The 26500-nt window shown below is 35.6% G+C and overlaps 1 protein-coding gene across 1 annotated transcript in view; it reads right to left on the bottom strand.

Annotated features, from left to right (window-relative positions):
• LOC148948658 (E3 ubiquitin-protein ligase UBR2-like) overlaps positions 1–26500 on the bottom strand; it is a 155390-nt gene that overhangs the window by 5255 nt on the left and 123635 nt on the right. The window contains 3 exon segments of the mRNA XM_089094989.1: positions 6325–6517; positions 9210–9383; positions 13982–14193. Of these exon segments, the coding sequence (XP_088951115.1) occupies positions 6325–6517; positions 9210–9383; positions 13982–14193 (579 nt within the window).

The following is a 26500-nucleotide window of genomic DNA, read 5'->3' as shown; positions in this document are numbered from 1 at the left end:
TTTGGAGGGGGTTTTCCGTACCAGACGAACTGATATATCATTGATTTTATTTTCTTCTGAATGCCTTTTGTGGGGTTTGATACTGAAGCGAAATACCATATCACTGGACAACAGTAAGTATTAACGTATTGAGCTTTTTGAAATATTGTGAAGGCTCTTCCATAGCCGTAAGCAAGTGCCGATTGAAACTTCTGCAATGTTTTAGTCCAGTTTACTTTTTCAGTCTCTTTCCATGTTTTTCTCCATTGGATACCTAAAACCTTTATTTCATCTTTCTTTTCTATCCCGTCAAAAAACTGAGGTTCTTCTTCGCTTAAACAAAGGACTTCGCATTTTTGTTTGTTTTATTATAGTCTGAACAAATCGCAGTACTTAGTTATACAATGCAGAGCTCGTAATTAATCCATGTCTGTTTCCGTGAAAGTCGTGAGGTCATCGACAAATCCTTCTCTCTTTTGTTGGGTCCCTCCTATCTCTATTCCTTGTATCTCTTGCTCCAAATATCGCAACAAAGGGTCAATATATATTTCGAACAATAAAGAGCTTAATGGGCATCCCTGTCTCACTCCTGTCTCTGCTTCAAAGCTATCGCTTTCCATATTACCTATTACAATGATCTGTTCTATTTTCTCCAAGGTCTTTTTTATCCATTCGATAAACTCTTTACAGAAACCGTATGCCACTAGTATAATAAGTAGGATTGTTCTTCTTATTTTGTCAAATGCTTTTCGAATGTCAAAGCTTGTTATTCTGTATTTCCCTTTTTTCTTTTTTTTTTCTATCACGTGCATTACGTTTCGCATGGCTCTTAGAACATCAGCTGTTTTCCGTCCATCTAATCCTCCTTTTTGTCGCTTACTTAGCACCTTAGCAAGTACCTTTTTTAGGCGGTTTGAAGAAATTTGGTGAGAATCCGATAGTCGCAGTTTGTTAAATTTACAGGTCTCCAGTTCTTCAGTTCTTCAAGATTTCCTGACTTTGGTAGGAGCTTCATTATTCCAATGCAGCTAATTTTTTCTTCGGGGCTATTTAGCATCTCGTTGAACATTTCAGACAGAATCGGGGCTATTTCATTTGTATGATGCTTATAAAATTCGTAAGGTATACCGACTCTGCCCGGTGATTTGTTATTTCCCGTTTCCGATAATGCTTTTTTTATTTCTTCTGCAGTTATTTCGCTTATTAGCATTTCATTCTGTTCATCAGTTACTTTTGTTATAGTGATTTCCTCAATAAATTCTCGTACCTTCTTTTGCTCGTCTTCGGTTTCTTCTTTTTCTTTCTTGAACACATTTTGGTAATAATCTCTTGCATCGTTTAATATATCATTTTCGTTTTCAAGGCCTTCCCCTTCTTGATCTATTATTCTTCTTATTTGTTGTTGGCTTTTTTTTGTCTTCTCGCGGCACATGAGAGTTGTTGTTAACTATTCGTTTTGAATATGTTCATCTATTTTAGTTCTTATTTTTATAGCTTCTGACCACTTAAGCTCAACCTCTCTTATCTCTGCTAGAGCCTCAAAATATTCCTTGGTTGAGTTTTTTCCTGAATTTATCTCTTCTTTTAGCTGCTAAACTACTTTATATAGAAAGCCGGCGTGTTTCTCTTCAAACCTTGCTGTATCCCGAGAGATTTGTTGGGCCATTTTTGTAATCGCTGGCTTAGCTACCTTTTCCCAATGTTTCGGAAGGCTACTTTTCTCGACAGTTTTCAGTACCTTTAATATCTTTTCTGTTGCGTTTGTAAAATCTTTGTATCTCAGTACTTCAGTATTCATCTTCCAAGACAAATTTCTGAAAGAAGATTTTTTTTTCTCTCGTTGTTTTTTAATGTGGCAATCACAGCTTGATGGTCGGAAAACGGTGCAATTTTGTTCTGGATTTTGTCTATTTGTGGGAGGATCTCACTTGACGTGTATATGCGGTCGAGTCTAGCTCCTCCTCCGTACGCCGTCCAACTTATCCTAATGAAACTCCTTGTATTCACTTTTTCTTTCCAAACGTCTAGAAAGCCTGTATCCCGCACAAATCGTTTCAGTGACGAGCAAATATTGTCACTTTGTGCTACAGCATCTTGCCTATCTGTTATACAGTTAAAATCGCCAAGGAAAACTGTATTTTCAATATCTTTCGGTATATATGGGGCTATTTTTTCTTCGAAGAATACTTCTCGTGCTTTTTTGTTTTGCGACCCAGATGGAGCATATTTTGACAAATTTGCACCCACCTATCTCACACCTGATAATTCTCCCGTCTGTATCGGTTCGAACTTCTTTTACCTGGAGGTTTTCTTTATATACTATCGCCACGCTTCCTCCATCCTCATTGCAATTCGTAAAATACTTATATTCAGGTTCTAAGCCTTTTAATTTGCTTGTGTCGTTCTCTTGTATGAATGCTAAGTCTATTCTTCCTTTTAGTAGATACCCTTTTATCATTACTTGTCTACTTTTTTGCTTTTTTACATTTACGTTCAAAGTTGCGAAATTTTTTGGAAACTCTTGCTGACTAATCACCATGTCTTCTGCATTTTCTCTAGTTCTTGCTTTCTTGGTTTCTAATCCTTCTACTGACGAGAAAGACGTCTCAGCGTAATCGATTAGTTCCAAAGCCTGGCTTGCCGAAGGGCTGTTGCTGCTCTGTACGATTTTTTCCACACTATCTATCATACCTTCGATGCTTTCAAGTCGGCTCGAAAGTTCAGCTTACCCTGTCTGTGATTCTGTTCTTTGCGATCTTTTGTTCCTTTTCATACCCCTAGTGAGTACTCCCGGCAGTGAGATACTCCTGCTGCGGGCCTCTTGGAACTCTTCATCTTCGCTATCAGCCTCTTGTCCTTTTTTCTCCAGTTTCTTTTTTCTTTCTATCTCGTCCTTGTATTCACGGGTCGTTTTCCGCTTTTCCGATCTTGCGAGTTCCTGTTTAATTTTCTCCATTTCACGATCTGTTTTTTATTTCTGAGTCTTAAGCGTATGTGTCTTTTCCTGTCCATTTTATTTTTATTTGGGTCTGATGTTCGTTTTGTTTGCAGGTTGTTTTTCTGGCCAAACTTTGCTTTGGCTACTAACAGCATTTCGCGCACTTGGTTCGGATGTTATGTTTCTTTGCGACCTCTGTGAGGAAAAAGGACACTGAGCTGCTAAATGTCCTGTTTCATCACATATAATGCAAGTTTTGATTTGGCCATCGTACCATATCTGCATTCTTATTCTATTTACGAAAATGAAAGAAGGGATGTTCTTATCTATTCTCATGCTTGCTATTGCTCTTGCTTTGGCTGTTTCGAGATATCCGTCACCAGAGTAATACTCACATTTGCATGAGAAAACCCTACCATACCTTTCGAATGTCTCTTGGATATCTAACAACTCCATTTCTAGCGGCATTCTTTCTATTTTCACGAAAGTGGATTTTGTTTCGCAACTTTCGACGCATACAAATCTTTCATCAAATGATAACATTCCGTCTTCAGTTTTAGCGAGGAACTTTTGGAGCTCGTTGCTAGTGGTGAACTTCACATACATATTTTTTCTATATCGCAGCCCTGATCCGTCTATACCTATCAGGTTCTCTTTTTCGACTCCATAATGTTTCAGCCACCTGTGTACTTCTACCTCCAAAGGTACATCTCCATCCCGGAAAGCCACAAAGCTCAGAAACGCAGTGTATGTTCGTACATACCTTGCTGGTACCCCTCCTGGTTGTTGCGTCATTCTTTTTTCTTTTTTTTTACCTTTTCAAATAATACCAATACCTTTTTTTCCCTCTTACCAACTAATAAACCCTCTACAAAAACAAAATTAACAAAAAAAAAAACACTTTTTTTTTCTTTTAATTTACTACTCTACCAACTCTAACTCCTATCTCGGGAAACACGCCGATTTTAACCTTTTTTCGCGCCCGAAAACCAAACTCAGAAACACGAATGGCAACGCGGCGCGGCCAATAATCACGCAATCAGCGCGTGTACATCCAATAGACACACCGGATTCCTAAATACAGCACTTCTTAACGTGAAAAAAAATATTCACTTACTTGGAAAATCACAATTATAAATCTGGTTTCAATTTTATCCCAAAAAAACACCAAAATCTTATTCAAAAACTAGTGATATGACAATATATATTTTCCTTAGTTATTTCACCCAGGGTTGCCAGCTATCGCCAAAATAGGTCATTGCTAGATACAAGACAAATTTTAGGGGAAAAATGTACTCTAGATTTCAACTCACGCGTCAAAAATTATTTTTGAGAATAAACTGGCAGCATAATCCGTACGAAGGATGGGAAAATTTTTTCAGGACAACTTGAAGAGAATTTTGATTCAGCGATAGCCCTTAATGTTTTAAATACCCAGTTCATTTAGCTCTTTTCTTTAACCAAACTTAGTATCCACACTAAACGGGTTACCACAATCTTTTAGGGAAGTAATTAAATAAAAAAAAATAGATACATAAAAACACCTTCAAACAAAGATACCCAGCTATTTATATTACTTATGGTAATTTAATAAAGAGACCCAATACACAGTGTAAACAACATATTTGTAAAAAACGATCAATTGGTAGTCTTAACACCAATCAAAACAATAGAAGAGGCTGCCATAGTGGCCATGGAAAGAAATTATGCCCAATTCGATTTTAAAACGGTCTTTTCATTTGTATATTGTTTTGAGTCACTTTTTTGCTTTCAATAAGACTACTTCCTAAGATTATTTGTTTTCTTTTATAGGATATATATATATATATATATATATATATATATATATATATATATATATATATATATATATATATATATATATATATATATATGCCTTTGCCGAAATATTTACTTTTTTTTCGTTTATTAATTGGCTAAAAATTATTCTCATGCGGTTGTGTCATTTTTTTTTCTTCATTTTCTTCGTGCATTTCTTTTCTATGAGGAAGAAGTTTCATCGCTGCAAAAATTAGGACAGGGGGTAGAGAACGAGGAAGCAGGAGAAAGGAAAACAGAGGCATCATTATAATAAAGCAAAGGATGTAATTTAATGAAAAATAAATTTTCCAGGTTTATTATTGGTCCAGTGATGAAAGTCGTTTTGAAAATGAGTATTTGAACTGAAACCCTTAAGGCTAAGATTAAAAAAACAACACCAATGGGATTTGAACTCAAATATTGTACTTATCAGTTATCTGCCTTAACCACTATATTATTATGTCATTTGTTATAATAATAATACTATATAAGGTTCAAGTAATTAGGCCAAATATATTACCAAAATAAATTTAGCTCAAAATCCTCTTTTTAAAATTAGTATTATTTTGTTTCGATTATTTCTTTTTTAATGCTTGATCCACTCACACTGTTTTTCAACCATACAATAGAAAACACTGCTACTGACAGCTCATCTCAGCACCAAGGTGCTTGAGGTCAATCCAGCAACACACACACCACCTCCTTCCTAATCTACTCAAAGCTTCCCTCTTTACACCCTCCCAATGAGTTAAAATTTCTTTTAAATCCTTTCTTACAATCTCTTCCTAGCCCATTCAGGGACGACCTGCTGTTCCTTTGGCCCTAGATGGATGGCCAAAAGGACAATCTTCGGCAATCTGTCATCCTCCATCCGCAGAACACGTCTTCCTTCTCAACCTTACTCTCATTGTAAATATACCCTTGAAATGGAGTTTTAAGACATTTGTTAACAAGTAACACAAAACGGAGGGAAAAAACAGAATATTTCGGGAACAGATTGAGTCATATGCCAATCGTCCTCCTATGCAGAGAAATAAAAAGAAGAAAGGGAAAATAAATCAATAGATCTATAGTTTTGAACATTGCATTACTTTAAACTTTATCCATTCCCTTTTCATATCTTTATTATGAAAATATCTCTCTTCCCATCTATAACCTAGAACTATATAAAAATAAGAGAGCTAGTTAAACAAAAGAAGAAAATAACATATAATATTTCTTATTTTATTTTATTTATTTTATTTCTTATTTTCTTTTTATTTCTTTATAATTTTTTTCTTTCTTTTTATTCTTTTATTTCTTTTTATTTCTATTCTTTTATTACTTTTATTCATATTATGTTCATTTATTACGTATTTTATTTCTTTGAATTATAAATTGTCATTTTATTTCAGTATATTAGACGAAGGCTGGATTGTCATGCATTATTTTACAAATAAATATTTATGTTTTTCTCCAACTCACAAATTGAATTAAATACTTTTGAATGGACGATATCAGAAATTATAAACAATTTTGAAATACAAAATGGAGAATGGTGTGCCTTCCAACCAGAAATTCTTATTGTAAATAAAAGTTGTTGTTACCTGAGAGCAGAGCATTGCTCCACAAAGGAGACACCTCGTTGGGGTTCTTGACTCGTCACCATCTGAATTAGGGCAAGTAAATTGGGCAACTTCATTTATAAGCTCTGAATAATCATAGGGCAATTCGATTAGCGTTCTTCCACGAAGCGGATACTTAAGTGTGCACTCTGAAACAGGTCGTCTTACCAAGCATCTAGAAAAGTTCTTTCGTTCTTACTATAATTAATTATATAATTAATTAATTAATTACAATGTAATTATATAATTATAATATAATTAATTATAAGTCAAATAAAATTAATTTTTCTTACAACAAGTTTCTTCAGTTTTTTTCTAGTTTCGTCTTTTTTTTTAGTTTTCTCTATTTTTGTAGTCAAACTCAGCAGAGAGTATTATATGGCATGTAGTTAATAAAAAATCAAGCGAGCACTACTAAATATCTTAATAATTTTTCTTTTATTCTTTTTTTATATCGAAGTTCTTAAAGTTTATATCTATTATTACTACTACTACTAACAGCTCACCGCAGAACCAAGCCGCGTAAGGCCAACACAGCTACGCACGCTCCTCCTCCATCCCAATCTATTTAAAGGTTCCCTTTTTACACCCATCCACGAAGTTCCCATCTCCTTTAAATCCTTCTTTATGACGTCCTCCCACCCCAAACGAGGACGACCTGCTTTCCGCCTAGCCCCAGACGGTTGGCCGAAAAGAACAATCTTCGGCAATCTGTCATCCTTCATCCGCACAGCGCGCCCCAGCCACCTCAACCTTTCTTTCATAATAGCCCCAGAGAGCGGTATTGAACCACATTTTCGTATAGCCTATTATTTGAAATAGGGTCAGTCAGCCGGGTACCCAGAACAATCTTTAAGCAATTTCTCTGGAAAACATCTAGAAAATCTTCATCCGCTTTTCTGAGCGCCCATGATTAAGAGCCATATGTAACCACTGTCCTCAATTTAGCTTCCAATTTTCTAATTTTGGTTTGCAGACATAATTTTCAATTTGTAGAACCTTTTTTAAACTGTGAAAAAAACACCCTGAGCCTTGGCTATTCTACTTTCAACATGTTCCCTGATTCCATTATCATCACTAATAGTATTACCATGGTAAGTGAAGCTGCCCACCTGATCAATCTTTTCATTACCCAACGTCATCTTTTCATCTTCACTTATTCCTAGCCTTAGTGACTTAGTCTTTTTAACATTAATTTTCAAACCTATTCTAGCACCCTGAACTCGCAAAACCTCTAAAACCTCATTCACTTTGCTCATACTTTCATCTAGAATGCTTAAATCATCAGCATAATCTAAGTCCAGGAGACTTATTCCTATCCATTTGATTCCGTGGTCTCCCATTGCCTTTCCTGTGCTCCTTAAAACAAAGTCCATCAAAATAATCCATATAAAGGGGGATATCGATATTATTTTATTTATATAAAGTTTATTATTATTTATTATATAAAGTTTATAGCTATGTTAAAAACACAACGCGATTTGAGCCTAATATTTCGCACACGCTTTGATCCCAATCTTCAGATCGGTTTTATTCAGATCGGTTTTATTAATACTCACAAATACATTTAACAAACAAATTCTGGGCCATAATCCATAATAATTGGTCCTCTAGGTCAATCCTGTTGAGGAAAGATTTAAAGTAATATGTGTCAAAATCAATAAAATTGAAAGTAATATGTGCCACAACGTTTGTGCAACAGACTTCATTTTAAAATGAAGTTTGGTTATTCCTGAAATAAACCTCTCACTCCACCATCGCCACCTTTATCCTAATTGGCATTTTATATCAGAAGTAATTTCCATAAGATAATTAAAATACAAATCAATTACAGTGTATCGTCGCACCTAACACTAAAAGGCATATGTCACATATTCAGGTTTTACAGAGTACGAAAAAATTTTTAACCAAGTATATAAAAAATTAAAAAAAAAAAAAAAAAAAAAAGTATTAATATTGCTCACTTCGGTTTACAGTACATAGAATTGGGTTTGGTCACTCTTAGCAAGAGGTTTTTAAACAGAGATTTACGAGGTTTAAATAAGTTTTAAGAAGTTTTGAAAGTTTTTTGGCCGTTCTCCACTACCACTATAAAGCAAATATGCACAAGAGGAATACACTTAGAGAACGTTCCTCACCTCCTAAAACATTTTAGAAAGTGTTGTAAGATATGTTAATGCTCATATTCGGAGTAAAAAATATAATAATTAAGAGAATAGGAAAGTGGGCTACAACCATGTGTAGAGGAAAATTTTTAAGTAGCCTGGGATGTGAAGTATAATCACAAATCAAGTAGCTATTAGTTGCCGAGCTTTTGATGAAGCTCGCCGCTCCGCGCAGGTTTCTTACTTTACATGAATTCGAGAGTCTGAGAATGAACTTAAGGTTTTTCCGGAATTTTTGGTCATTGGCTGCCTACCTGTTCGGCAGAGTTTACTCACTGATTGCTTTACATTGTATCCTTCGGTTGCATCATTGTAGGCAAGAATTTTGAAAGCTTTTCTTTCTATTTTTGCTAGACAATATTGTAAGCTTCAAAGGGAATTTTTAATACCTTTCTCTGCTCGGTATATACATATCAATTTAAGGTTAAATACAGAGGTGGACGTATTTTTGATATATCTGGATATTATATAGCAAACATTTATTTTTGAATTTAGTATTATCTTTTAGGCGTTTCTTCATTAATAAGGTTTAAAGTGATTTTTACATGTAGCCAACTTGTATATTGTAAAAAAACAAAAAAAATTTGAAAACTGAAAAACTAAAGTGTGACATACAGAGAAAATATAAATTAAAAATTGAATTATTTCAAGATAATCGATCAAAACGGATATTTAATGCTTTATTTACTACAGTTAACTTACCTTTGAGCATATGAAAAGAACCATTCTTTTTGTACAATTTCTTCGATAGATTCAAGTCCAATGTATCTCAAAAGTGATTGTATACTGTCCCCTCCATAGTCTTTCATCTCAGGGGGCGCAGCAACTTCGCAAAAGAAGTGACCAAACAATGCAACACACCGCAAGAAAGGTTTGCTAGAAGATAGCAAAAGATCATAGATCAAACTTAAAATCCGATTCACAATATTCATAATTCATTTCAATACTTTTTCTATGGGAAGTAGATGGAGAGTTGTCACGACTCTTTTCAGCATTTACGCAGTTATATCTTTTTTGCATCCGGGCTATTTATGGACTATAGTTGAATAATTTATTTGAGAAGTAGAAGATATGTCAATAGTTTGGCCAATTGTCAAGTTACCAAGTAGTACAGTATGGAGTAAGTTTGGTAGAAATTGTAATCTTTCTCTTCCCCTATCAACACTAAAAAATAGAATTAAGGAATGCTTAATGAAGATGTAATTTGTTAATATGTATCTGTATATGTATATTGGTATATATGTATGTATGTGCTTATACATACAACTGTGCGCCTCTTTTTGTATGGCGTGTTTGAGGAGGAGTTGGTCCCTTTTCCCTTGTTGATGAATTGAATGAAGTTAGTAATTTTTTTTGGTTTTTATAAATGTTTGTTTTTTGTTTTTTTTTTGTTTTTGGGTTGAGGAGTCTGGAATGGTGAGTTACCTATTGTTTTGTATTTTATTTTTAAGGGTAGTTTGAAATAGAAAATTGAAGATTTTGGTTTAAATCTCTATAAGTGGAATGTTAGTAGAGGTGGAATTAATTTAAATTTATGTGTTAAATGTTTTTTGTTCCGACTCTGTCGAGTTTTCATCTGTCGGGAATTTTATATGTTTTGTAAATATGGTATTAATAATAAAACCTTGAACCTAGAACCAGCTATACGAGTGGCTAGAACATGCAGAAAAAAGAAATCTCCCGATACCATATTACTTCACAAGAAGAGGAATAGCCAACAATAAGGTATTTAAGGAAAGGTGGTTGTAACCAACAGAATGGTATCTTGTGGCGTCTATCAAAATCTGGCTATCCATAAGTCATTTCAAATTTCAACACAGTTCACACTTCAGGGATTCACTGTTTCATCAATAAAGAAAGGATATGCCATAATATCATATAACATGAACTAAAAAAACAATTTTCGGTATAATTTTAAATTATGCTCACTGAGGATGGCAAATTAGCACTAACAAAACTTCCTTAAAATTAGCACGGAACATTCGTGGTGAACAGCCATATTAAAAGCAAATCAATCTTAATCAAATTCCTTTAAAAACCTATTTCAAGAGAAACCAAGGTAGAGCGTCCACAACTTTAAGATTTTGATAATATGTTAAATTTTTCATTTAATTCTAATTTAGATTAACTTGCTACTATTTAAATTTAATATTTATTATCACTATAAATTACTATCTATTGCAATTTAAATTTCTAATATAACGTTTCACCTAAATTCCTTAAAACTTTACTTGAAACTAACATTTTCCCTTTTAAAGTTGTCATGAAAGCATGATGGTATGATCTTCGATTTATCTTTCGGTTTGTTAGTATCATCTTATCGTTGATCTTGGAAGATTTGGCTTACCTCCTCAAAGGCGGGAGAAAAAAGTTTATGGAAGGCTAGCAATTTCGCTACATCTCCTGAGTCCTACTCCCTTTTAGAAATTCAAACTCTACAGGAATATTTACTTCTGTCGGGAGCAGTGCTTCCGCCGTCCCAAAAATTTGGGAATTTTCACAGATTCCCAAAATTTCCCCCCAAATCCTTTTTCTTTGATATCTTCCCAGAGAATTAAATCTTCTTCTTCCTCGAAATCTTTTTTAAATTCAGCTTCTTTAAAAAAAATATTACATTATTCTTTAAAATAAAGGTACTGCTTGAATTTATTTAACAGACAGGTTCCACTTCGAGTCTGCGGCAGCTGGAATTGTACACCGAGCTCCATACTGCTAAGCAGAGATCAATCCACTGCGCTGCCACGACTCATAGCTTTTTTTTATTAAATTTTCTGAGACTGAGTTAAACAAAGCATGTTTTGGAATGGTTTCGATTAATATACTTTTGGTTTCATGTGTCTTAATGTGTATCAATAAGGAACCTAATTTTAAGGATTATAGTCTTTTTTACTGTAACTGCAGTCAATTCCAACTAAGCATTTTTTTTTTAGGAAAACCTTGGAGCAGAGAAAGACATATTTAAACAATTAAATAAAAAAGGGTTAAATATTAAGGGACTGTTATTTAGTATTTAGGAAATCACTAAAAAAAGAATAAGAAAAAAACTGTTAAAATATTTAATGTTTTGATAGTTAAGCCAACAAAACTGATAAAACTAGGACATGATTTAATTAAAAGCACCAAAACCTAGTAGACACACAGCTCTTCATTCCAAATCTCGCCTATACCCAATAACGTAAATCCCTCCTGAAACTTCCTGCCATACAACTTTCAATCCGGTAACTCCCAACCACACAACTCTTTCTCAATCTAAATTATGAATGATTTCATATTTGTATCCATAGCCCAGTAATGTCAATTTACGAAAAAATAGGCGGGGGTGACAGGAATTAAAAATGTACACTCTTTTGTGCGGATTGAAGAATAACTAGTTTTCCTTCCCCCCAGACACAAATTCCCCCCCTCCGCAGATAAAATGTGGTAAATTTACCGTAGCACTTACAAAATTCGTCACCTTGTAATGAGACCTAATAGCTTGCAACCCCGGTAGTGAGGCTTGCCTTTAGGCTTATAAAACAAAAAAACGTATACTCTCTTGTGAGTACCCAAAAACCCTTCTGATTCTGATTTTAAGAGAACTCTGGAGACACTGTTACCCGATGTATGGCATCAAGTAATTAGTTTCAAGTTGCTGGGTGTTACAGACGCTTACAGTTAAACAACGTAACATTTACAGTTTCACTAAAATTTATACAAGTACGTCAAGCAAGCAATCAAGCACAAAACAAACAAAGATCCGAACAATTAAATAAGGCGCATTTTAAAATTGGAATGTTAAAAATACATATTCTAACTCACTTCTACCCCACACCCCTTAGATCTATAAAGCAAAAAAGTCACATAAATTATTTCTGTTTTTCTACTAGGCTTAAAATCAAGGGTAATCATGATCCAAAGTTGAACTAAAATAGGTAAATAAAATATATCCAGATTGGGAAGTTGTTTAGTTGAATACGTGATAATATTTGCCATCAAAGCGGATTTCAAGGGCTACAAAATTCCGTTTTGCGACCCAAATTTCAATTTTTATCACTCTGGTCCTAACAAGATATAATATATACATACAGATCCAAGACTTCTGGGACCCAGCGGTGCATTTTCAGAACTAAGATCATCAAAAATCTGAAAAGACTGAATATTTACTTTCATAGTAAAGGGCATGAGGGCCCTCGGGGCTGATCTTAGGATCAATCTAAAATAGTATAGTGTGTCTAAACAATTCATATAGCACAAGTTACAGGGGTTGAATACGCAAAGAACTTAATTTTTATTTACCGAATTCCAACGCTTTTTTTGAATGACTTACCATAATTGAAATTATGGGCTAAGAAATTTTTTGATATTTTTCTTTTTATTTCCAGGACTGTGTGCGAATAAATAACATTTAAATATGCGGAATTTTTTTTTCTTTTGTCAAAAATCTTGAATAAGCCCCTTGAACTCGACTTGAATAAGCCCCTTATCTAACATTTCTGTTGGTGGAGAGTATGATGAAAAACGGAACAAACTAAGTGTTCAAAATACATTTTCAGCAGATGGCAAGCTAGAGTCACAACCGAACAAGTTCAAAATATGTCTCATCACGAGATCTGACTAAGAAGTTCAAAAAGCTGGGAGAAGAATTTGCAGTCAGAGTGGGGGGGGGGGCACTCTGAACCAGGCCGATATTACAGATTAGGAGGTAAGCTTACCGAAAACCTTAGTTCCTTACCAATTATTAGTATTTGGTATCGAGCACTTGTTCCGATTAGCAATAAGGTCCCTCAAGCCAGAAATTAACAGGGTCTCAGCTTTCCTTAGATTATCGTACACTGTCCATGGTATTAAATAGAGACAGCACTTATTTAATGATGAGGAGGGGGAAGTTGGCTCCAGGCCCGTGTAACTCCCTTCCCAAAATCTAAAAATTTGTACTACTTTATATGTCAGTTCACATATTTTTCAAGTGATGCGACTTTTGCAGCTTTGCTATTCAAACTTGCCCCACCCCAGTCCTCACACAATAAAGGATACAATCTTATAGGAGATGACTCACGATGTACGTAAACACGATGACTCAAACTCAAAAACTCAAAAGTCTAATTTTGAGTTAATAAGAAATTTGAGAAAACTCAAAATTCTAATCTTAACAAGCTTGAATCTCAGATGTCTTGAATGAAATAAAACAGTGGCGGAAGTAGACTTTTCCAGAGTTCCTATTGGAGCTTTTTAATACCCTTCCCCTTACAGTACACGTTTAACGACTAGGCTACACAGAATATAATTGAAAGATAAGAGAAAGTCAACCATTAAGACCCAATATAAATAAAGCACGTTTTTTCGAATGGAAATCAATTTATTGCTTTCAACAGATGTATGATACTATAGCCCCCTCAAAAGCCCTCTCCCCATCCGTTTCTATATAGTAGGCATAAATTGGCCTACCATTATATGATCAGTTTGTTTTTAAATCTTAAAAGAGGTTATATACTTACCAACATTTTTCAATCTCTTCGATAAATCTTGAAGCTGAGCATGCACATTCTTTACCTCTGACTTTTTCATATAGTTCCAGTAGAATACTTTGCCCTGGGGTGTAGGCATTTCCTCCTTCATCCTCCATCAGCTCATCAGATGTTGGTAACTCAACGACTAGCAATGACTGAATAACTTGCATAGCAAATACCAACCTCACTAAATGCAAGTCCTAAATTAAATTGATGTATTAACTTAGGAAAAAACAGCAATGATCACAAATGAGGAAGCTCACTGCTTTTGTGTTGTTGAGCGGAGTAGTTATTAAGTATATTTGTTTTTTGTTTTGTTTTATTCTCTCTCAATTTTTTTTTTTTTTTTAATTGTTGTGGTTTAAATCCTTTTCCCTTTTTCAACGCTGAGGACGTGTTATTGTGTACAGGCGGAAAATTCATTTTATTGTTCTCATTTTTCTTTTTCTTCCTACTGGCCATTATTTGAAGAAGAAAAAAAAATCGATAATCATTAAAATATTAGACAGGCCCTGCAACCCTATCTGAGCCAGTCAGAGGGCAAAAATGTTACTTTTGTTTCATTTTTTAAGCCTAAAAATTTCATACTACTGAATTAATTAATTTATAACCCACATATACAGCTGTGGTAGCAACAATATGAGGAAAACACGTAAGAGGAAAATACATAATCAACGAGAAATTCGAATATGGCGATGGGATAAAGCAGAAATCTGTCAGACATCAATTATAGTTGATTTTTTGTCGACATTCCACGATATTTTTTTTAATCTACTGTTTTCGCAACAATGTGCTATTTTTTCATGATACTCTGTAGTATTTTGTTCAGTGCCTTGTGATTTTTATTCTTTCGTGCTCATTTTCATGTTTTTCGTAGTTTTGTGTGATATTTTTTTTGTTGTTTTTATATTTTTTTTTCAACTTTGTACAACGTCTCACACCATGCTGTAGAGTGGGTGATAAATGCATACATAAAGGCGCACAATGCCGTATCTCTAACATTGAAATTATACACCATAAATACCTCAAAGTATGAGTACGCTTTTTTGAGATATGGATTTGAGTTAGAACCCTAAAATAATCCAAAGTCTAAAAGCCAAGTTTTGTGAAAATACGTAGCATAAGATGACACCATCCACGTCACTTGCTCTTTACTTTAGATTGAACAAGCATGGACATAATACGCTAACAAATTTATATCAAAGCAATGAAATAATTAAGAATCATCTACATTGATCTACCTACATGATCTTGTTCTCTCTAAAATTGAAGCCAAGAACGTCAACCAAATTGTCCCAGGAGGTGGGGGGAAATCCTCCCAAGGATGGGGGGGAGGTGAGTTTGATGGTAGAAATTAAAACACTTAATTGTTCTAAAAAGTAGCAATATCTTCATTAGAAAGAACCTGATTATGTTTTAAATATATAGAAGGACAAAGGCGATAACCTCAAAGGGGCCTAGATCTCAAAGTAAATTTAATATTTATTACTGCCTTCTTTTTCCCGTAGAATGGTTTATGAGACATCAGCCATCAGCCCATCACTGGTAGCGCCCATTGTTGAAGCTGTTGATCTTAATCAATCTATGTAATTACTGTTCCAAAAATTTCTGCAGGAGAAGAAAGGTGTAACCATGCGACTATGGAAACGACACGGAGAGTGCGATTTACTTGTTGCTTAATTGCCATAAACTCATGAAATTAGAGGCTATACAGCAATTTCTTACATCATGCTGCCTTTCTATTTATAAATAAAAGGAAAATAAACGAATACACAAACAACGGGTATAACTTTTAATCAAGATACTGAATAAAATAAACTAAAATGGCCGAATTTTTTGTCTTTATGTCGGAAAACCTTTTATCAACAGGTAAAAAAACTAGACCAAACAGGTAAGATATGCCAAAGAATAACGAGAAAACATAGGAAATGCTAAACACAGAGAAGATATAGAAAAAAGCAATCGCGCCTGAAAAACTGCTTATTGTTTTTCAAACGTGAACTTTTTGGTTTCTTATTTTTTTCGCATATAGCACTTTTTATTTTCTTGTGTTTTTGAATGTTTTAACTGTTATTTTTTTTTCATAAAGTTTCTTAGACGTTCAGCGGGCATTTTTTTTATTTTAATTTTTACTGTCTTAAAAGTTTTGCCCGTATATTTAAATACTTTCACTTTATTTATATATGCGAGTTTTCGGGGAACTTTTCATCTAAAAACACAACTACCAAAATTGTCAGTTATTGAACATTGTTGATGTCGTTTACCCAATCTGTCAGGCATCCTTTCCTAATATGATGTTTTTAAGTTTGAAACCTTGGAAGATTAGGTGCAACCTTTCTTAGAATTAAAAATAAATGAACTGAGTTAACTTTTAAGTTTATTTAACAGGACGGAATTTAAACATCAGGGTTTCTTTGGTTCTCAAAATTTAAAGGCCGCGTGCCACGGTGATTTTCAATGAGGGCGGAAGTCCAAGTAAAGTCATGGCCAACTAAAATTACTAAGCTCAAACATGCTACTAACTTGATAGCCTATAAGCTATGCGTAAAAAATATCATGGTTGCCCACTTAGGGGCAATCTAGTATTGCCCAACGTAACCGGAAATTTATAGACGCGTTTAAAAAAAAAGTAAAGTGAGAATCGCTACTTGAATCAAAATCAGGAATGCTAACTACTATTTCGATCAATCTTAATGGTATAAGTTCGTTGAGAAAACAAATTTACGAGAATTACGAAAAATAGCCTGAATCCCCATAGAAGTGATATCGGGTCGAACTGAACACTTCACCATTGGAATTATTATGGCCGAAAACTCCATTTGGGAAGCAGTGGTTTCTCTACTTTTTTTTATTCTCCTGTCTCTTAGTTGTTTATTTTAATATGTAAGGATATACGGAAATATATCTACATGAAATTGTAAAGAAAATATTGTACTTCCTTGTATATATTTCGTATTGATATTAGGGAATAAAGGTGTCTATCTGTGAGCCATTTTCTTCTTACTTTGATACGAGTGAGTTCGTTTCTAAGGGGAGAAAATTTCGCTCTTTTATTTCCCCTAAACCTCACTTTATAAGTTATCGTCATAGAAGGGAGCTTCATACTGTAGGATTGTCACACATACAGTCGAGGTTGGGTGTTTGCTTTGACACTAATAAATATGAAAATGAAATGTAGGAAAACATTAATAGTGTTAAGTTGTTTCCTTCTAGTGTCTGTCTTTGTCAAAGCATATAACTCTAGTCATGAACGTACTGTCATGAACGCAAGATGTATATGATTTTTGGGAAGACGTTCCATTTAAATGTCAAAACTTATAAAATTTATAATATTTTTCTTTCCCAAGAGATAAAATGACCGTGTTAATTTGCTCCTTTTGGTGTTGTTTTATTTCCAGTACACAGCTCTAGTTATGAGCGTGTGACGTACTAATCTTTTGGAGCTCCATTTGTTCTATGAATGTAACTGCCAAATTCTTTCGAAACGGTGCTGATTTCACTTAACCCCTCCTTTTAACATTATCCCCCCATGCTGCGAGAGTGTGTTTGCTTTTGACACTAATAAATGTGAAAGTGAACGTAGTAAAACACTGCAACATTAGCTGTTTAATTCCTTCTTTTTGGCGGGTGTTTTAATCCCCGTCCGATCGATTCTATTCAAATAAACCAACCCTGTGATAGCTCTCTATGATGCTCCGTTGTCACTTTAGTCGTGGAGATGGGAAAACAGAAAAAAATTACATCTAATGCAGAAATTCGTGGTTAGAGCCACTTTCCTTGCTTTTCCAGCTAGCTTATATTTCCTGATGTGCAAGTCATATATGCAACTGTTATGAGATTCTTCGTCATTTTGCTTACAAACCGAAGTATTTTGATATTGTTTTAGTTGATTATAAAAGGCACTTAATGTAGCAATTTCCTTTAAAACCAGGGACCATACCTGGAACATCATACCCTCGGTCTGACAATCTTCCAGTTGAGATACTCCCGTTGGTATATTTTTGAATCGGTATAAGATGAAAAAAAATCTTTCGTCCCTAAAATTAGCTTTGACTCGTAAAATCTATTTTATTAGAGGGTTCTTAATAAAATGGTTATTAAAAAATTTTGCAAATAAAAACCAAAAGAGAGACAAAGTAGTGAGTCGTAAAAGTGTCACTTTGACAGAAACTTTTTAACAATGGATGCTTTGATACAGCTCCTGGTCTTTTACCTGCCAAAGTTTTCTCCCGCCTAAGTTTCTTCTTGCGCTTCAGTGTCACTGGCAGTCAATACTTGTTCAAGTAAAAGCTTTTGCTCCGTTTTAGATTTCAAATGTAAATCTGCCACTTTCATTTCACTAATATGTGTAACGACCTTGTAGCTGTAGCCATGGTTAACCAAAAACCGTTTCCCCTCCACGCCCTTTTTTCCCAAATGCATCCGATAAAAATTTTGAGACAGCTATTTTGTAAAATATAGTTCAAAGATCATATAAGCCAAACTCCGGTGTCGACACAGCCACCCAGGGCTTGGGGGCAGGCGTTGTAAGTTATACCCTGGGGGCATATATGGCTCTTATGGAAGGGATGCTCGTATAAGCTTCAACAATGGCTCATTTGATGGGAAATTGAAAGTTCTAGGTCATTTTCTAAGAGTCAAAAGAGATTGGAGGGCACCTGCCCCCCCCTCCACGCCCCCTTTTTCCTCAAACACATCCGATAAGAACTTTGAGATAGCAATTTTTTAAAAATAGTTCAATGACCATATAACAAAAACTCCATTGTCAAAACAGCCCCCCAGGGCCCGAGGGCAGTCGTTGTAAGTTGTGCCCTAGGGGAATATATGGTTCTTATGGAAGGGACGCTCGTAAAAACTTCAGAAGGCGCATTTGATCGGAAATTGAAAGTTCTAGTTTAGTTTTTGAGAGTCAAAATCGATTGGAGGGCAACTAGCCCCCCCCCTCCCACGCCCCTTTTCCCCAAATACATCCCATAAAGATTTTGAGATAGCCATTAAGTTAAAAATTGTTCAAAATTCAGATAACAAAAACTCAGGTGTCGACACAACCCTCCAGGGCCCAGGGGCAGGCATTGTAGGTTATGCCCCAGGGCATATATGGTTCTTATGAAAGGGATGCTCGTATAAACTTCAGAGAGGGCTCATTTGATTGGGAATTGAAAGTTTGAGCTCACTTTTTAGTAGTCAAAAGAGATCCAAGGGCAACTAGCCCCCCCCCCCACGCCTTCTTTTCCCAAAACCATATGATAAAATTTTTGAGATAGACATCTTTTTAAAAATAGTTGAAAGGTAGGATAAGAAAAACTCCGGTGTCAATACAACCCCCTCCAGGCCCGGGGGAAGGCGTTCTAAGTTAAGCCCTAAAGGCATGTATTGTTCTTATGAAAGGAATGCTCGTATAAACTTCATATAGGGCTCATTTGATTGAAAATTGAAAGTTATAGTTCACTTTTTAAGAGTCAAGAGAATTAAGGGCAACCAGCCCCCCCACGCCCTTTTTCCCCAAACCCAACCGCTGCAAATTTTGAAATAGCCAGTTTTTTGAAAATTGTTAAAAAATTAGATAAGAAAAACTCTGGTGTCAACACAACCCCCCCAGGCCCGGGGTAGGCGTTGTAAGTATTGTCCTGTGGGCGTATATGGTTCTTATGAAAGGGATTCTCGTATAAACTTCAGAGAGGGCTCATTTGATTGAAAATTGAAAGTTCTAGTTCACTTTTTAAGAGTCAAAAGATATCCGAGGGCAACTAGCCCCCACCAACACACACCTTTTCCCCCAAGCCCATTCGATAAAATTTTTAAAATAGGCATTTCATTAAAAATAGTTCAGAGGTTAGATAAGAAAAACTCCTGTGTCGACACAGCCCCCCAGGGCCCAGAGGCAGGCGTTGTAAGTAATGCTCAGGGGGCATATATAGTTCTTACGGAAGAGATGCTCGTATAAACTTCGGAGAGGGCTCATTTGGTTGGAAATTGAAAGTTTTTGTTGACTTTTTAAGAGTCAAAAGAGATCGTAGGGCAAGTAGCCCCCACCCACCACGCCCTAAAAGCATCAGATAAAATTTTTGAGATAGATATTTTTTTAAAAATAGTTAAAAATTCAGATAACAAAAACTCCGGTGTCGACACAGCCCCCAGGGCCTGAGGGTTAGCGTTGTGAGTTATGCCCTAGGTGCATATATGGTTGTTATGGAAGGGATACTCGTATATTATACGAGCATCCCAGGGCCCAGGGCCGTATCCAGGGGGTACCCGGTTTGACCCCCCCCCCCGAAATGTATTTCTGACTCGTAAAAACGCAACAAAAATGGATATAAAAATTGTGTATGCGTTTTTTGAGGTTTTTTTGTGTAACCCTCCCCCCCCTTCCCAAAAAAAAGTTGGGATAAAACCGCCTCCGAAAAAAAATCCTGGGTACAGCCTAGTCGTATAAACTTCATAGAGGGCTCATTTGATTGGAAATTAAAAGTTGTAATTCACTTTTTAGGAGTCAAAAGTGATCGGAGGGCAGCTATTCTCCCTCACACTCCATTTATTTTTTTCCCAGAAGCACTTCATATAGGTGTCGTCGCACAAACTTCAAAGGGGGTTCATTCGATTGGAAATCAAGAATTCTAGTGCCCTTTATAAGAGTCAAAAGTGATAAGAGGGCAACTAGCCTCCCCCCCAAGCCCTTTTGCCCCAAATACATCTAATAAAGCCATTTTGTTAAAAATAGTTCAAAGATTATATAACAAAAACTCCTTTACGTATGGCCATTTCGTTAAAAATAGTTTAAAGGTCAGATAAGAAAAACTCCTGTGTCGACGCAACCCCCCAGGGCCCGGGGCAAGCGTATGCTCGTATAAACTTCGGAGAGGGCTCATTTATTGGAAATCGAAAGTTCTAGTTCACTTTAAAAGAGTCGAAAGATATCGGAGGGCAACTAGACCTCTCCCATGCCCTTTTTTCCTCAAACCCATCCGATAAGAACTTTGAGACAGTTATTTTTTTAAAAAAATAGTTCAAAGATCACATACTGAAAACTCTGGGGTCGACACAACCCCCCAGGGCCCGAAGGCAGGCGTTGTAAGTAATGCTCTGGAGGCATATATAGTTCTTATGGAAGAGATGCTCGTAAATACTTCGGTGAGGGCTCATATGATTGGAAATTGAAAGTTCTCGTTCACTTTTTAAGAGTAAAAAAAGATTGGAGAGTAACTACCCCCCCCCCTCTCCACGTTCTATTTTCTTCAAACCCATCCGATAAGCACTTTGAGAGAGCCATTTTTTTCAAAATGGTTCAAAGATCAGATAACGAAAACTCCGGGGTCGAAAAATTCCTTCGGGATCGAGGATAGGTGTTGTAAGTTATGCCTGGAGGGTATATACAGCTGTTGTGGAAGGGATGCTGGTATAAACTTCAGATTCATTTGATTGTAAATTGAAAGTTCTAGTTCAGTTTTTAAGAGTCATGAGATACAACAGGGTAACTATCCCCCCGCACCTTTTCCCCCACATGCATCCGATAAAAATTTTGGGATAGCAATTTTGTTAAAAATAGTTCAAAGGTCAGATAGAAAAAAAACTCCGGTGTCGACAAAACCACCCGGAGCCTGGGGGCAGGCGTTGTAAGTTATGCACTGGGGGCATATATGGTTCTTATGGAAGAGATGCACGTATAAACTTCAGCGCGGTCTTATTTGAATGGAAACTGAAAGTTTTAGTTCAATTTTTATGAGTCAAAAGAGATCGGAGGGCCCTTAGCCCCCCCCCCTCACGCCTGTTTTTCCACAAACCCATCCGATACGATCTTTGAGATAGCCATTTTTTTTTAAATAGTTCAAAGGTCAGATAACAAAAACTCCGGTGTCGACACAACCCCCAAGGGCCCGGGGGGAAGGCACTGTAAGCTATATCCTGGGGCCGTATATGGTTGTTATGACAGGGATGCTCGTATAAACTTCAGAGAGAGGTCACTTGAATGAGTAAAAAGATCCGGTGTCGACACAGCTCCCCAGGACCTGAGGGTAGGCGTTGTAAGTTATGCCCTAGGGGTATATATGGTTGTTATGGAAGGGATACTCGTATATTATACGAGCATCCCAGGGCCCAGGGCCGTATCCAGGGGGGGTACCCGGTTTGAACCCCCCCCCCCCCCCGAAATGTTTTTTGACTCGTAAAAACGCAACAAAATGGATATAAAAAAAATTTGTATGCTTTTTTTGAGGTTTTTTGTGTACCCCCCCGAAAAAAAAAATTGGGATAAAACCACCGCCGAACACCTCCGGTACAGCCTAGTCGTATAAACTTAATAGAGGGCTCATTTGATTGGAAATTAAAAGTTGTAATTCACTTTTTAGGAGCCAAAAGTGATCGGAGGGCAGCTATTCTCCCTCAGACTCCATTAATTTTTTTCCCAGAGGCACTTCATATAGGTGTCGTCGCACAAACTTCAAAGGGGGTTCATTCGATTGGAAATCAAGAATTCTAGTGCCCTTTATAAGAGTCAAAAGTGATCAGAGGGCAACTAGCCTTCACCCCCCAAGCCCTTTTGCCCCAAATACATCTAATAAAGCCATTTTGTTAAAAATAGTTCAAAGATTATATAACAAAAACTCCTTTACGTATGGCCATTTCGTTAAAAATAATTTAAAGGTCAGATAAGAAAAACTCCTGTGTCGACGCAACCCCCCAGGGCCCGGGGCAAGCGTATTCTCGTAAAAACTTCGGAGATTGCTCAGTTACTGGAAATCGAAAGTTCTAGTTCAATTTAAAAGAGTCCAAAGATATCGGAGGGCAACTAGACCCCCCCCCCTCCATGTCCTTTTTTCCTCAAACCCATCTGAGGAGAACTTTGAGATAGTTATTTTTTAAAAATAGTTCAAAGATCATATAATGAAAACTCTGGGGTCGACACAACCCTCCCAGGGCCCAGAGACAGGCGTTATAAGTAATGCTTTGGGGACATATATAGTTCTTATGGAAGGGATGCTCGCATAAACTTCTGAGAGGGCTCATATAATTGGAAATTGAAAGTTCTCGTTCACTTTTTAAGGGTCAAAAAAGATTGGAGAGTAACTAGCCCCCCCCTCTCCACGTTCTATTTTCTTCAAACCCATCCGATAAGCACTTTGAGAGAGCCATCTTTTTCAAAATGGTTTAAAGTTCAGATAACGAAAACTCCGGGGTCAACACAATCCTTCAAGGCCCTGGGTAAGCGTTGTAAGTTGTGCCTGGAGGGTATATACAGCTGTTGTGGAAGGTATGCTTGTATAAACTTCAGATTCATTTGATTGGAAATTGAAAGTTCTAGTTCAGTTTTTAAGAGTCAAAAAAGACAAGAGGGCAACTATCCCCCCCGCCCCTTTTCCCCCAAAAACATCCGATAAAAATTTTGAGATAGCCATTTTGTTAAAAATAGTTCAAAGGTCAGATAGAAAAAAACTCCGGTGTCGACACAACCACCCGGGGCCCGGGGGCAGGCGTTGCAAGTTATGCCCTTGTGGCGTATATGGTTCTTATGGAAGGGATGCACGATAAACTTCAGAGAGGGCTGATTTGAATGGAAACTGAAAGTTCTATTTCAATTTTTAAGAGTCAAAAGAGATCGGAGGGCCCCTAGCCCCCACCCCACGCCCTTTTATCCCCAAACCCATCCGATAATATTTTTGAGATAGCCCATTTTTGTCGACACAACCCCCCAGGGCCCGGGGGAAGGCACTGTAAGCTATATCCTGGGACCGTATATGGTTGTTATGACAGGGATGCTCGTATAAACTTCAGAGAGGGCTCACTTGAATGGATATTAAAAGTTCTAGTTCATTTTCTCAGAGTAAAAAAAGATCAGAGGGCAACTAGCCCCTCCCACCCTCCACGCCTTTGGGTTTATTGGATGGATAAACCCATCCGATAAAAATTTGAGGGGACGATTTTGTTAAAAATATTTCAAACATCAGATATTAAAACTCCAGAGTCGACACAATCCACCAGGACAGGCGTTGTAAGTTATACTCTGGGGCTATATGTGGTTCTTATAGAAGGGATGCTCGTATAAACTTCAGAGAGGGCTCATTTGATTGAAAACAGAAAGTTCTAGTTCACTTTTACAGAGTCAAAAGAAACCGAAGGGCAATTATTCCCCCCCCCACGCCCTTTTTTCCCCACACCTATGCGATAAAAATTTTGATACAGCCGTTTTGCTAAAAATCGGTCATACATAAGATAATAATAACTCCGAGTTTGACACATACCCATTTTTTCATTTTGAAATTGTTACTTTAATACCACTTTTGATACTTTGATGAACATTTTATTTATTTTCTTTAAAGTTTGATTTTGAAATAAGGAAACTTGAAACTTTTTGCAATAAAAAACGAGCAAAATTAATGTAAAAACTTTCCGAATAATAAGATTTTCAAAGAAAAGTAAAGGCAATTTAACTTAAGCTCAGCAAATACAAATACCTGCAAAAATTCAAACTCAAAACGACCAGAAAATATTATTAAAGAATAAATGAAACCCAAAACGAACAGATATTAGATAAACAATCATAGCAAAAACATACAACAAGTAATATTATAAATGAATAAATAGATCTTACAGCGAGTAATGCTTAGAATGAATATGAAAATCATGTAAATGAATAAATAAATCTTAAAACGAGTGAAACTTAAATTGAATATGCAAATCAAGCTTGAAACGAACAAAAATCACTACAAACAAGAGTTTGGGTATCGTCTCTTTCTCTCACTGTAAAAGTCTAAAAGCCACTGCGTCATTGGCGCTTTACTGAAAACTATATGCGTCTTGAACAGTCTTGGAAAGTATTAACAACATCAAATTGAATATTTGATGTATAATGATATTAATTGTTGAAAGATCCATCAGTTCAAGAATTTATTTCAATGTAATTTCATTTTTATTTTCAATGCTGTAAGAACCGGAAAAGAAAATATTTGTAATATAATTTGTTTTCAGTTAAGCACCAATGACGCAGTAGGCTTTTGGTTTTTATTCACAGTTAAAAAACGGGGCAGTATCCAAACTCTTGTTTGCAGTGAAACTATATTCGTCTTGAAAAACTTTAGAAAGAACTAATAAATTAAACTGAATATTTAATGTATAATGATATTAATTGCTCAAAGCTGATCAGTTCAAAATTTTACTATAGTTATAATGTTTATTGTCAATATTAAGTACAAAAGCCAATATTTGTAATATAATTGGTTTTCAGTAAAGCGCCAATGCCGCAGTAGGTTTTAGACTTTTACAGTGAGAGAAGGAGGCGATACCCAAACTCTTGCTTATGGTGATTTTTGTTCGTTTCAAGCTTGATTTGCACATTAAACTTAAGTTTAATTCGTTTTTACAGTTATTTATTCCTTTACATTAATATTTATTGCATGTTTGTTTGCATTGACTGTTTATTTAATTTCTGTTCGTTTTAAGTTTCATTTATACTTAAATAGCGAAATATTTTTCTCCATTTTAATTTTGATTTTCATATTCAATCTAAGCATTACTCGCTTTAAGATCTATTAATTCATTTATATTATTACTTGTTGTATGTTTTATGCTATGATTGTTTATTTAATTTCTGTTCGTTTTGGGTTTCGTTTATTCTTTAATAATATTTAGTTAATTAGTTTGAAAAATAATTAGTTTGAGTTTTAACAGGTATTTGTATCTGCTGAGCTTAAGTTTAAAATGACCTTTACTTTTCTTAAAAAAACTTATTTTCCGGAGTTTTTTTTTTATTATTAAAAACAATATCAAGAACATTGACTAGCTTACTTAAACACTGGGGATGTACAAGAATTAGAATAAAAATCAGAATAAGAATAAGATCAATAATAGAATAAGAATCAGAAATAAAAGTTTGGTTTAAAATTATCTCCAATCTTTTTTCTTTTTACATCTAAATTTATTTCTGTTTCTTTTTCAGATACATTAAAATAATCAACCCACCAGCCTATCCAAAAAAGAGGAAAAAGTCACAGTTCACAAATCAGAGTATCACAGTTCAATCTCCCTGTCTAACCCTCCACTGTCAGAAACAGCAAAGAATCAGATCAACAGGGCGACAAGCACAGAAAAGAAATCAACTGCATCAAATGACGAAGAATCTGATTTGTCTGTCTGGAATAAGGTCGCTTTATTTTTATGCCTATGTTTTCCTTCTTTAAGAAAAACTGAGAACATCTAATCGCCAATCTTAATATAGGCTTAATAATCAGCTTTATAATTAGTCAGTTTTAGCCTAACTAGCCTATCCAAAAAAGGGGAAAATGTTCACCATCATAGTTAATATCTTCTGTCTAACTCTTCCACTTTAACTCTTCCTTATTCAGACCAATAAGGTAGCAAGGACAGAAAAGAGACGAACTGCACCATTTGGTTAAGCACTTGATTTCTCTGCCAGGATTAAGGTTGGGTTTTTTTTTCTTTCTGACTATGTTTTCCTTCTTTTAGGATTATTGAAAAAAATTAATCCACCCGTCTTAATTAAGCAGATAATCACTTATT

Source organism: Artemia sp. Qi Xiang Cuo, chromosome 9, assembly GCF_049724085.1.
Source record: "Artemia sp. Qi Xiang Cuo chromosome 9, ASM4972408v1, whole genome shotgun sequence".
Lineage (NCBI taxonomy): Eukaryota > Metazoa > Arthropoda > Branchiopoda > Anostraca > Artemiidae > Artemia > Artemia sp. Qi Xiang Cuo.
Note: the sequence above shows the minus strand (reverse complement) of the source record. Positions and strands in the feature narration are given on the sequence as shown.